We start from the raw sequence: 14,256 nt of genomic DNA, 5'->3' as shown, positions 1-14,256 counted from the left end.
AGCAAAATGATAAGCATTGTTCCACCAAATCATTTACTCTCACTGAATACACCAGAGACTATAACATAAAAGTATTTCCTAAGGTTTTTTATGTTGTTTCTGGGTCACACCTGGCTGTGCTCAGGGCTTACTGGCTCTAATTCAGGAATCAATCCTGGTGGTACTTGGCGGGGGTTGTGGGGGCATAAGGGATATAGGGATGGAACCTGGGTCAGCTGTGTGCAAGGCATCTACGTACATCATTCGAAAATCACATGGAACAGTTCTCCAGCCTCTCTTAGCATTTAATAGTATGGAGCTGTGCCCGTTTATCAGACACACATAAACAGTCTTCGAATATTCAGATGTCTCTGACAATGTTCACAGTCAGACTCCTAGAGTCAAGAAGGTGGGGGGGGGGGGGGGGCAATCTAGCTACAGGTCAGCTGTGCATGAAAGAGCCTGAGTCTGATCTCTGCACACAGCTCAAGCATGCTCACAAGGGTGGCCCCTGGGCACTGAAAAGTGTTGCCTCAAAACTAAAACAAGAAAAAAGAATCATCCAAATTCTCCAAACAAAATATGAACACAAATGGTAGGGAGTTACTTAATTCCAAGGCCCCTTGTAAATGAAAAGCACAAAGCAGAATACTAAGGAAGGACTGACCACTGGAAACAGCCTGGTAAGGAAAACAAATCCTGCCAGACCTGACCACTGAGCCCTCAGACTGGGTACTGCCAAGAGGCCACATTGCTAAGGAAGAGAAAAACACTGTGGGGCAGGGCACAGACACCGATGAGTCAAGCCAAGCAACACTAGCACACAAGTTACCCTAAGTCTGATTCCCAACACACACCCCACGACCCCAAGCACAGCCTGGCCTGAAGCAGAGAGAATTTTGCCCCCACCTCTGTCCCCTAGCACTGCCAGGTAGGAGCCCCCCATGAAAAAGAAAAAAAAAAGGAGACATTAATTCAACAAAAAAATTATACCAAGTATTTTTGCAAAGTGGATGATGAAAGATGGTGAGCAAAACAGACATCACAGTGTTCAGGAAAGGGATCCTGTCAACCAGCAAAAGCTAGATAGGAGTGGTTTGGGACTCACAGGCACCAATCAACTGAAACCACAGTTTACTACCAGGACTGCCTCTGAAAGGTAGTTAACTGTCCTTGGACCAGACACATATCAACTCTCATGTGTAAAAGGTTGAAAACTACTGGATCAGAGTCAATAAACTTTATTCAGTAAGGTAAAGAAATTTATCTGTGTGTGTGTGTGTGTGTATTCAAGTTAGAAATCTAGCAATATATAATTTAAGACAAAATAGATTTGTAGGGGCTGGAGAGATAGCACAGCAGGTAGTGCTTTTGTCTTGCATGCAGCTGACCCAGGTTCAATTCCCAGCATCCCATATGGTCCCCTGAGCACCGCCAGGAGTAACTCCTGAGTGCAGAGGCAAGAGTAACCCTAGGCATCGCCAGGTGTGACCCAAAAAGCAAAAATAATAATAAAATAAAATAAAAAATAGATTTGTAGAATTGGTATGAAAAAGGTAAAAGTTAAATTTACAGATGAAAAACTAAAAATTTCCTTTACCCAATTATAACAATGAAAATCCCTTTATTGCATTTTTAAAATTTGTAATAATTTAGTTTTTAAATTGTTCACTTAAGCTAAATAATGGGGGAACGGGGTGCTATGCTATTATTTTGAAAAACAAACCAAAAAAAAAAATACATCTACTGGTGCTACATACACATCCCAGAGAGAAAGAAAAGTTCAGGAGACAATTCAAGGAAACTACAAGTAAGAAAAAACCTAAGGGTGTCCTATAATAAAGGAAAACTAAATACCTGAAATTGGTGGCTGGAAAGTTAGAAATGATTCAGATAAAATGACCAAAAAGAAAAAGGACACAAAACAGTAATTAATCCTCCTAACTAAAATTTCTTACTGGATGAAGTGCTGTTAATTCACTTTAAGAACTAGAACCGGGGATTTAATCCCTGGCTCTGCTTGTCCCCTAAATACAGGCAGGTATGACTGAACACTGCTTCAAAGAGTTTACTGTTGTTAGTATGGACGATTCTCAAAAAGTTAGAAATTGAGCTCCTATTTGACCCAGCAATACCACTCCTGGGAATATAACCCAGAGAGGCAAAATAGTCGAAGTGACATCTGCACTTGTTTGTTCATTGCAGCACTCTTTACAATAGCCAGAAACTGGAAGAAACCTGAACGCCCAAGAACAGATGACTCGTTAAAGAAACTTTGGTACATCTACACAATGGAGTACTATGTAGCTGTTAGAAAAGATGAAGTCATGAAATTTACATACAAGTGGCACTACATGGTATCATGCTAAGTATCATGCTAAGCAAAATGAGTCAGAAAGAGAGGGATAGACATAAAAAGATTGCATTCATCTGGGGGACATAAAGTAACAAAATAGGAGATTAATACCCAAGAATAGCCGAGATCAGTATCAGGAGGATTACTCCATGGCTTAGAGGCCAGCCGGGCATTCTAGGGGAAAGGGCAGCTCAGACAGAGAAGCGAGCACCAAATAAAGGGTGTTTGGAGGATCCTCCCAGGAGGGGAGATGCATGTTGAAAGTAGACTATGGACTGAACATGATTGCCACTCAATGCCTCTTTTGCAGACCACAACACACAAAAGGAGAGAGAGAACAAAAGGGAATGCACTGCCACAGAGGCAGGGTGGAATGGAGGGGATGGGTGTGGGAGGGATACTGGGATCCATGGTGGTGGAAAATGGGCACTGGTAGAGGGATGGGTATTTGATCATTGTATAATCGAAACCCAAGCACAAAAATTTGTAAATCTACAACTGTACCTCATGGTGTTTCACTAATAAAAATTTTTTTTAAAAAAGTTTACTGTTGTTGCTATTCCATAAAACAAGAGAGTCATGACCATCCACATGACTAAGAACCCTAACATGTAATGGTAAGCACAGGCTAACAACTGGACCAAATATTCTCACCCACGTAAACACACCCTACCTACATATTCTACCATCTCGCAATCACATTTCATCCTTTGTTCACTCCATTATTAGTTCATGCCTATTGAAAATTTAACAATGCAAACAGGTGTGACTATATCTACAATTCATTCCAAGAAGTAATTCCTAGATGCAACTGTGGACAAACTCGTTAAAAATAAACCCCTCACATAAGGAAAATATGACTAATGAACAGTCCTCAAAAGTGGTATCCAAGAATCATTTCTGAAGAGACCTTCATTAGAAACAATTTTTTTAGAAAATTGAAAATTACAATGAAAAGACAAACACTCCACACTGTTGTCTCAGAGGGTCTCTTCCCCCAACTAATTCTCAAATTTACTTTTTTGTCATTTATGCATCACCTTAAACATCACCATCCATGCCCTAATTATTATAATACCCTCCACACAGTACATTACAAATATGCTATCCCAGCAAGCCTGAAGCTAAACAGCGAATACTATCTAAATCAAAAACCACATGCTAATATTTCTATGTGCACTTCCTTTCCAGCATTCAGATAAGCTGTACTGAGTTTTGGAAAAGCAGCAGGAGAGAAAAGGAGTTTTTATTCAGCCAATAAGCAAAATCCAAAGATTGAAAGTTATTTCTGGACATCCTGAGCCCTTGGACACAGAACACACTAGTGAACAGTAAAAAAGAGACTTAAAGCAACAAAAAATTATCTCCAAATTGCCTATGCCCTTTCCAGGAAAAAAAAAATTACTCAGCTCTCCTTGAAACCTATCTTCTTTAAAAAGAACAAGCACCCCAACTGTACCTGACACTAGACTGCTGCCACCTTGGTTCACTCCAAAGGCACCATCCATGGGCAGGATCACCCAATTTGGGACAAAATATCCGGTGCTAATAAAAATAATAATAATCCCAAATGCATTTGTATTTATTTTATTTTTTATTAAAGTTAAGTTGCAGCTCCTTGGCTACAAGAACTATTAAAAGGTAAAAGGTACCCTCCCGTTGATCGTCGATTTGCTCGAGCGTGCCCAGTAACGTCTCCATTGGAGACTTTGTTGTTACTGTGTCTGGCATATGGAATACTCTCGGTAGCTTGCCGGGCTCTCCGAGAGGGGCGGAGGAATCGAACTCGGGTCGGCCATGTTGGCCGCTTGTAAGGCGAACGCCCTACCTCTGTGAAAAAAAAGATTAAGATATTAATTCTTTAATGAGGAAAAAAAAAACTTTTTGGGACTTCAAGTTTGGCATGTCAAAATGGAAAATAACTAAAAATATTATGTAACAGCATGTTTGGACATTTTTTTTTAAGTATCCTTATGAAATTGGCAAGATTTGATTTATTTATTTACTTACTTTTTGGGTAATACCCAGCGATGCACAGGGGTTACTCCTGGATCATGGACTCAGGAATTACTCCCAATGGTACTCAGGGGACCATGTGGGATGATGGGAATCGAACCCGGGTCAGCCACGTGCAAGGCAAACGCCCTACCCACTGCTACTGCTCAAGTCCCAATATTTATTTATTTTTATTTTTGAATTTTTTAGTTTTTTTTTTTTTTTTTGCTTTTTGGGTCACTCCCAGCGATGCACAGGGGTTACTCCTGGCTTTGCACTCAGAAATTACTCCTGGCAGTGCTCAGGGGACCATATGGGATGCTGGGAATCGAACCCAGGTTGGCTGAGTGCAAGGCAAACGTTCTACCCACTGTACTATCGCTCCAGCCCCAAAACTTGGCAAGATTTTAAACCTATTATTCTGGTTAGAGAGTAAAGTTTAAATAATTTCTATTCAAATTAGATTTGCTTAAATAACAGCAATACTTAAGACAGGAAAATATTAATTCATCAAACCATTATGTTGTACAATTAAAGAAACATGAGTGACAGAGACACTAACATTACTAACATAACTACATAACTAACCTCTTTAAAAAGGAGAAAAACAAAGGTGACATGGTTGCTCTTAAAAATATTAATTTCCAACAATATATAATGGTTCTAAGTCATAAGAGTAAAATATGTGTTGTCATAAAAAAGGAAAAATTATACATATATAATAAAGACTGCTTTTTAATATACCAATTCATTATTACTCCCTCTACCTTTTGGGGGGAGTGAGGGGTTCATCTGATTTTGTGCCACATGCAGCTGTGCTCAGGAATCACTTCTGGTGGTGCTCAAGAGTTTTATGTGGTACTAGAGATGGAACTCAGATCAGCTGAGTGCAAGGCCAGAGCCCTACCCACTGTACTCTCTCTCCAAACCTTCCTTCTTACTTTTTAGGTATTATAATCAATTATTTCTAAATGACTATTTTACAGCATGAGGAATATATTTATGTTTACTCTTATATTAAAACAGTGAATTGTAACGAGAGTGTGAGGTTACTATCAGATAAAAACCAGGACTGAGTGATAGTATAATAGGTAGAGCGCTTGCCTGCATGTGGCCGATCTGGGTTCGATCCCCAGCACCACATATAGTCCCCTGAGCCTGCCAGGAGTGATCATTGAGAGCAGAGCCAGGAGTAAAGTCTAAGCACTGCCAGGTGTGTCCACAAAACCAAAGACGAAAAAAGATAAAAACCTACAGTGTGCAATTACACGCTGATAAACCTGAAAATTTAGCTGAGATTATTAGGTATGCCAGTATGGACCTATTAGTTAATCCAGGCCATCATGTCTGTCCGGAGGGGAAAGGGTGTTGCCCCAGTCGCCTTCTCCTCTCTGGAAAGAAAGATGGCGGCCGCATGGGAGCCTTGTGGACAGCAGGTATGAGCCGGGGGAGTGGGGGCGACTAAAACCTCATGGGAAGGGGGGCGTTTCGGTCCGCCCTTCACGCACTACCGAGGCCACCAGTTGCCCCCCACTAGCGGCTCTCCAGCACGGCCACGACTCCAGAGCACAGAAACCAATTTCTTAACTATCTGACTTTCAGTAGAAATACTTCCAGGGTCAATAAGTAAAATAGCAGAAATCCAAAACCAACATTTAATTCTTGAACCCAGCTGTAGAAAGCAAATCACGTCACAATGCTTTTTCAGCATGTCTGATTTTGGGGGGGGGGGTAAACTCTAAATAATAGTGGTGAATCTTTTATTGAAACAATGAATCTAATCAAAGCAGACAGAGTGTTAACTAGAATTCATCTGCCCCACAGGGACTGGGAGGGGTGGGGGGTGGGGTTTTATTGGGGTTCTTCATGGTAAAAAAAAAGTATTGGTAAAGGGAAATGTGTTTGATATTTGCATGACTGAGACCTAAACCTGAAAGCTTTGTAACCTTTCCCATGGTGATTCAATAAATAAATTAATTAATTAATTAAAAAAAAAAAGCTTCAACAATTTAAAAAACATTAATATTAATATTAGGAGGTTTAAGTTATAAACTGGATTTTATAAAAATCCAGCTCCCGGACGAGACCAGTGCAGTCTCCTGCCCCTGCGCCTGGCTGTTCCTTGCCGGGGTCCCTTGGAGGGGAGCAGGTTGAGCTTTCCTCCCCGCCCCGACCAGGGCTCCGGCAGCGGAAGACCTCCAGGACCAGCCACCACCATGCCGAGACCACTCTCTGCACACATGAAGGTACTGGCAGAGGGACAAAGCCATGTGGGTTCCGGGGCGGAGATATCTTATCAGGACATCTTTTTATGACATCTTATTATCTCATTCCTACTTTGGACAAACTTGCAGGCTATCGAATGTAGCCTGCCCACAGGGCAGAGTCTGGCAAACTCCCCCTGGCGTAAGAATATGCCAAATACCTGTAACAATGATGGGTCTCATTCTCCTAAAGAGCCTTGAATATAACCTCAGGGCTAGGATGAAAGAGACATTACTGGGGCCTGCTCGAGGCAATGGACGAATAACAGGATGATGAATGAATGAATGAATGAATGAAGTTATAAAAACCTTTTTTCTACTGTAAGAGGAATGATCAAAGGAAGAAACGCTACGGTACTCTCCTACCAAAGAATACTCAGTTCTTTAATTTCATTCTTTGAGACAAATGTTCCAAATGACAATATCCAATTTTTTGCAATTTCCACTGTACAACCTATTGATTTAGAGAGAAACCAAGGTAATTAAGGAGTTATTTAATATTTATGAAATAAATAAAAAGGAACCAAAGGAATTAGGATTAGAAACCATTTCTTTCCATAACACAGTTAATCATAAAGCACATTTGAATCCACTTAAAAACTATATAAAGATGACTAAATAATTTATGTATAAATATTGCAACATTTAATGTCTACATACCTGGCTTCGTAACTGCAAGATGCAATTTCAGCCTTTGACAAAACAGAATCTATTCCATTTATTTGTGCAGAATCTTGATTTTCCCACATTGATGAGTCTGGTATCTCTGCTTTAAAAATAATAAAATTAAAATAACTGTATGTTAAAGACGGATTTTCCTTAACTTTTACTCAAGAAATTTTTATTCTGTTCATATAAAATTTTTGCTAAATTCCAAACAGTTATATCAATCATTTGTTTACCTATTCAATGAACTGTATAGCTCTAAGTAGTTTGATCTCATTATTTTCTTCACCAGCAATCAGAAAGTTATTAAAATAAACTGAAAATGTTTTAGTAACTTTTGTTTAAGCATACCAAAGCAGAAATATAAATCTATAGCAAAATATCCCTTTAAGGGCCAAATTGCTAGAATGGTGGGTAAGGTGCTTGCCGTACATGCAGCCAACTCGGCTTGATCACTGGAACCTCGTATGGTTCCCCAAGCACCACAAGGAGTGATCCCTGATCACAGACCCAGGAGGAAGCCCTCCTCAGCACCAAGAAACAATGTGATACTTAAGTCTCTTGAGAGGACAAAGATGAAAAGCAATAGGAAGAACAATCCTCTCCTATACCTTTAAAAGGATTGTAAATGCAAATAATTAAAGGAAAAAATAAATTTCACTCAGTAGTCTTTGCTATTCCCTAAAAGAACTAGTTGCTAAACTTGAAAAAGTTAACATGTCCAACAAACAGCAAATTTCTACAAGCCACTGGAATAAGCAATTATCTAGTAGACCAAATGCTTGGTTTCACCCTAAATTTAAGAGTTTTTCTCTAAACAAACATGAAATATAAAAAGTTCAGATTCCCTTTCAAGAAATTGTGCTTTTGGTTCATTAGTGCATGTTTCATTAAGAATATTCACGTATAATCAGAATACCAAATGCTTTACAGAATTGTTAGAGTAACAATTCTAATGTAAATAGTTCAGCAACATATCATAATAACCAAAGAAATCCACAGTTTTACATAAGAATATAGAACACATAGTCTAGAGAGCCTACCAATAGAATGTCACTTGACTCCTTTAACCACCATTAGCTCCACTTGTAATTGAGAGATAAATTAAAACACAATTTCATATGGATCTCTTGGGATACTATCAATTCCAAGAGACTCTTTAAGAACGTATATTCTAAATGCACAATTTTATCTATGGCTCTATTATAACCAAAAATAGTGTTAGTAAAATCAGAGTCTGCATCAGTTCATTCTGGACAACCTACTTTGAATGATCTAACAATAAGGAACGGACAAACCAGCACATATCTTCTGATTATTTCAGAGAAGTAATATTCCCAGTAAAATCACACAAGCTAAAGACCACCAGAACAACATGGCAGAGGTGTATGGTTTCTGTTGGCGGAAACAACTCTTTCTGATTTGACTCTAGGAATCATCATGCCTTTTACCCAATTGTGCAACCAAACAAGCATTTCTGGATTCCAGGCCCTATACATGGCATAACTGAAGATCAGATTTGGATTATTGGCATCTTAAGAGTCAGATCCCACTTGCATCACACCAAAAAAACAAAAACAAAAACAAAAAACAGTAGCAGAATGGATCGCGTGAGCTATTTCTGATCTCTTATGACTTCACACTATACTAATGACAAGTTAAGGAGAAAGGCAGTTACTGCATTCCTGGAAGATCTCAGAAGTTTAAATACCACCTTACTAGGCCTAAACCCAAAATCTGTAAGAATTTTAGAATTATCAGGAAAGGTTGCGACTAAAACAAAAATAAAGATAGGATTAAAAATAGAAGAGGTGAAGCCTGATAGGGGCAATTAGCTGTCTTTCAAAGGCCTGAGTTACGCCTTCACAGTTAAGAGCTATGTGACACATCTGAAGGGCTGGTTAACAACACCTGTCTTGGAAATAACAGAAAAATCATGCTTGAGGTGACAACAGTGTCTTGGTCCCTGCACTTGATGCCCTGGCTGAGGGGCAGCCCCTCAGGTCTCTCTTCACAGGGCTGCTGACCTTTTCCACAGTGCCGCAGATGGGCGATCCCTCCAGAGCGTAGTAGGTGCTCCATGGGAGATTCGGGGAAATGCAGGGACACACTGTCCTCATGGAGGGCAAAGTGGAGAACTGCTCATCAAAACTTGACAAACTAGACGGGCACATGGAGAATGTGGAGGAACGGTGAGAAATCTGAGGCCAGGACCCAAGTCTGTGAAAAAGAAATCACTGAGAATAAATCTATGACTGATACGAATTTTAAAACTGCTCTTCTTTAGAATGAAAACTGAAGCTGTTGAAGGGATAGGAAACATTTGAAGCCTAGACTCCAGGAAGGGATAAAAAGGTCCACCCAGGAGTCTTGTGTGAAATAACAAGATCGTCAATGAGAAGTGTAACTGCTACGCACTGCTCAGGCAGCTGCTATCAAGGAGGCCATGGAAGGAGACAGATGCCCCGGCAGTGCAGGGCTCATCATTCAGGAGGTTTTGAATATGATGCAAGAAACTGAAGATCCTATAAAGGATTTAAAGATGCTATTTGTTCTAACACAATATTTTGATTTTGTCAAGTCAAAATATTAGAGCTGAATCACTCTCACTGTCACTGTTCTCCTGTTGTTCATCAATTTGGCCGAGCGGGCCCAGTAACATCTCCATCACGAGACTTCTTGTTACTGTGTTTGGCATACCGAATACGTCATGGGTAGTTTGCCAGGCTTTGCCATGCGGGCGAGATACTCTCAGTAGCTTGCCAGGCTCTCCGAGAGGGGCGGAGGAATCAAACCCAGGTCGCCCAGGTCGACCACGGGCCAGGCAAACGCCCTACCCACTGTGTTATCGCTCCAGCCGTAGAGCTGAATATTTTTTAAAATTAGTATATAGAAGCCTAAAACTTTAAGTCCTAAACTGTCAGTATTTTAAAGATTGGTGTCATATTTAGAACGAATCCAGAAAAAGAAAGATCAGAGAGTAACAAGGAAAGGGGACAATGGTATTGAAAACAAGTTCTAAGTATAGGCTTAGCTGCAACCAAACTATATGATCAAGTACAATCTATTTACCTGATAGCAGAAAATGCTTTATTAAGCATTTTAGTAAGGCTTAGGACATGAGGGTAAATGACATCAAGCCAAAGAAAATGTAAAACTACAAGTTCTATCTTTTTTAGTCACAGAAAATGTTTTGACTTTTCAAATTTATCCGAGTATTTATTTGCTTCTAGTTTACCATCCACATCTATAAAAGACCTTAAAGGTAAAGGTAAAGGCCCTCCCGTTGATCGTCGATTTGCTCGAGCGGGCCCAGTAACGTCTCCATTGGAGACTTTGTTGTTACTGTGTCTGGCATATCGAATACTCTCGGTAGCTTGCCGGGCTCTCCGAGAGGGGCGGAGGAATCGAACTCGGGTCGGCCATGTTGGCCACTTGTAAGGCGAACGCCTTACCCGCTTAGAACATAAAAATCCAGTGGCTCAGCTGACTGAAGACAATTAAGTACCTAACAATAGCCATCTGCTAACAGACTGCTCTGTAGGATCTCTGTGAAGGAGGGAAAGACAGAAGATTAGCTCTTTGGTACTCCAAGGCAATGCACGCTTGCCAAGGTTAAACTCTGATAGAAACACTGCAGAAACAAATAAATATAGAGCAAACAAGAGTCCCCTGGGTCCACTTTGAGCACTGAGTGAGTGAGCAACACGGCACTGTCCCTATTCCAATTTTCATCAGTTTTTACTGAGTGCCCAATATGCAACATGTATTGTATACCTCTTTAAGCTCCTTTTCTCTAGAATCTAAAATTTCATTTTCAGTCACATTACACAGAAAAACAAAACCCAAAACCATACTACTAACACTTATACATTGTCAAACTCCACAAAAGAACCAAATCTCAATAATCTCAATATCAGCTACTTCAAAAGCTAATCATAAGACACAAAAATGTTAGAATTTCTGAAAAAAAAATGGAAAAACTTTAAAAAATATTATTAATAGTATACCCTAATCTGGAAGAAACTTATGTAGATGAAGTCTAATGAAAGAAAATGACAACTATCTTCATTTGTATACCACCAAAAAGACTAATCTCCAATTAAAGTCCACAGAGATAGTCACTGGATCTCCTTCTGCCTTAGTACACTTCACAGAAATATTTCTAAACGAAGCCCAGGCTTTATAACTGAAAACTTGGGCCCTAAAATAAATGGGATAAAGTTAAACTGCAGGTGTTCTATTCTAGGATGTTATCTCATTTGAACTAATTCTGATTAATATTTATCTGTACTACAAATCTTAAAGTTTTGGCTTTGCAGACCTCCATAAGTAAGTTGAACAATGTCTAAAATTAAGAATCTAAGCAAATAGTTCTCAGGTAATTTAGCCGGCAAGGAAAAAGTAAAAATTGATTGTAATTAGTATTACAATCAACATATTCTCTATTTGTATTAATATTTAAAATTTAGAAGCTGAGAAGACAGGAAAATGTTTAAAATGTAAAAGAGGTGAACATTTAAGAAAAAGCTGAACATTTTTAAAAAAGGGTGTGATTACTTTTTTTCCTATTTATCTTTTATTTGAAATAAATTATTACTATTTTAATTCACTGCCTCATACACATCTTCAACAATAAGAATTTTAGTATCCTTACCATGATCAGTGATCCAACTAGTAAATGAATTCTCATATCTAAACGTTTTCACAAAATGCCCATGATTTTCACCCACTCTATGAAAATAATCACACCTTTAAAAATGTTCACTCCATCACAAGAAATAGCACCACCAAACTCAGTGAAGAATAACTATAGGCAAATAACTACATGTCATTTGTATTACATTTACATTTTGCTTTAAGATGTCACAGGCACCTTTAACATTAAAAGCCTTGAACAAAGAAGTTTCAACTCTTCTTTCATTTCTTTAGCCATGATACCAACACCATACTCCAGAAGCATTCAGAGATTTTTTTTTGTACCTGCTTTGCCTTTCAGGAGTTTATTCTGGTAATACTGCCACTCCAACTGGGGGTTGGCACCAGGACGCAAAGGTGCCCTCCCTGTTCCTCTGTTGCTTGTAACAGCCACTGGTTTTCCTGTGAAAAAGGAGTCAAATTACCTTAGAATATAAGTACAGGAATGTTAATGCCACTGAAAATGTCATGAAAAATTTCTGAAAATACTTAATTTTCTAAATGAAATTTTTAAATTTTAAATTGGATTTAGGGGGGCTGGAGCGATAGCACAGCGGTAGGACGTTCGCCTTACAAGCGGCCAACATGGCCGACCCGAGTTCGATTCCTCCGCCCCTCTCGGAGAGCCCGGCAAGCTACCGAGAGTATCTGATATGCCAGACACAGTAACAACAAAGTCTCCAATGGAGACGTTACTGGGCCCGCTCGAGCAAATCGACGATCAACGGGAAGGGCCTTTACCTTTATGCCAGACACAGTAACAACAAAGTCTCCAATGGAGATGTTACTGGGCCCGCTCGAGCAAATCGACGATCAACGGGAGGGCCTTTACCTTTTTACCTTTACTTAATTTTCTAAATGAAATTTTTAAATTTTAAATTGGATTTAGGGGGGCAGGAGCGATAGCACAGCAGGTAGGGCGTTTGCCTTGCACACAGCCAACATGGCCAACACAGGTTCGATTCCCAGCATCCCATATGGTCCCCCAAGCACCGCCAGGAGCAATTCCTGAGTGCATGAGCCAGGAGTAGCCCCTGAACATCGCCGGGTGTGACCCAAAAAGCAAAAAATAAATAAATAAATAAATAAATAAATTGGATTTAGGGGTTAAACTTATTTATCTTTAAGGATAATCAATCACTACACAATTCATCTTAGTTTCTAAGTACTACCCAAAAGGTGAATTATTTATGACAGTAGTAATACATGTTTTATGTTTTTTTCTCTTGAAACACAAAAAGGCCATATGAATTCTAGATTCAGATCTAAGGGAATAGGAGAAAGCATAGCTATATCTAGGTTTTATATTTTTGTTATCAGAAAAGCAGGGCAACATAAAACTAATCTCTTAATTTTACAGTAATAGAAACTAACATATATGTTGAATCACAAACTGACCAATACAAATAAATGGCACCTTCATTTTTTTAACTATATTATAAAATCTTCCTTGTACTTTAAGTTACAATTACAATTTTGCAAGTACTTACTTACTTACTTACAATTTTGCAAAACATGGGTAATTCACATGTATTTTACCAAGTGAGTATGTAATGAGGATTAAATAAATACATCAAAAAGTAACTGATAGCGTGGGGAAAAAGATATTCATGGGCCAGTCAACTAATGTTTCAAACACTCCTTTCCAGTGAAGCAGCAACTATTTATGACAAAAACAAAGCAATCTAATCTATAAACCTTTATGCTTCCTTTTAAGGAAAGAGCTCTCAAAATTTAATATATGAACAAATAGTTAACTTGTTCATATATAAAACTATTTAAAAAAAATCTACAAAAACAGATTTTTTTAAAACACTGGCTTTCTAACAAATATCAAGTATTTCATTAATATAAAGACAACCTTTAACATAAAGACCAGAAAAACAGATATTATGGCAATATTCAATAACAGAAAATTATTCTACCACCAGAAAGCTGAAAATGTTCACTAGCATTGGGATAACTGAGACCTTCTGCCCCCTCCCCCGGCTTCAGCGGCACACCCAGCAGTACTCTGAGTTGGGCCACTGCTGACAGTGCTCAGGGGACCATATGCAGTGCCACAGCTTGGCTGCACATAAGGCAAGGGTGTTAATGACTCTACTGCCTCCATCCCAGTAAATGTTTTTTATTCAAGAGAAAGCAGATTTGTCCAAATCACAAAGACATTTGCTCACTGCCAAATTTCCATGCTAGTAAAGCAGTAAAATAGTAAAAACAGAGAAATAACCAATGCAGGCTCCCGTCTACATGAGTCTTGGATGAAATATCCTTCAACTAAAGAGGAGCATCATTCCC

The 14,256-nt window shown here is 39.0% G+C and overlaps 1 protein-coding gene across 5 annotated transcripts in view; it reads right to left on the bottom strand.

Moving 5' to 3' along the window:
* The window catches only part of REV1 (REV1 DNA directed polymerase), a 100,218-nt gene that overhangs the window by 23,531 nt on the left and 62,431 nt on the right, over positions 1-14,256 (bottom strand). For 3 of the 5 annotated variants that reach the window (XM_056116727.1, XM_056116725.1, XM_056116729.1), the window contains 2 exons: positions 12,244-12,360; positions 7,255-7,363 (listed from right to left, as the gene is read on the bottom strand). In XM_056116727.1, coding sequence (XP_055972702.1) covers positions 7,255-7,363; positions 12,244-12,360 — 226 coding nt within the window. Of the gene's footprint in view, positions 1-7,254; positions 7,364-9,287; positions 9,468-12,243; positions 12,361-14,256 lie in introns of those variants that run through there. The other 2 variants (XM_056116726.1, XM_056116730.1) reach the window with 2 other exon arrangements.

Source organism: Sorex fumeus, unplaced genomic scaffold (genome assembly GCF_029834395.1).
Source record: "Sorex fumeus unplaced genomic scaffold, SorFum_2.1 ptg000033l, whole genome shotgun sequence".
Classification (NCBI taxonomy): Eukaryota; Metazoa; Chordata; class Mammalia; order Eulipotyphla; family Soricidae; genus Sorex; species Sorex fumeus.
The sequence above is the reverse complement of the archived record's forward strand: the minus strand, read 5'-3'. Positions and strand labels throughout refer to the sequence as shown.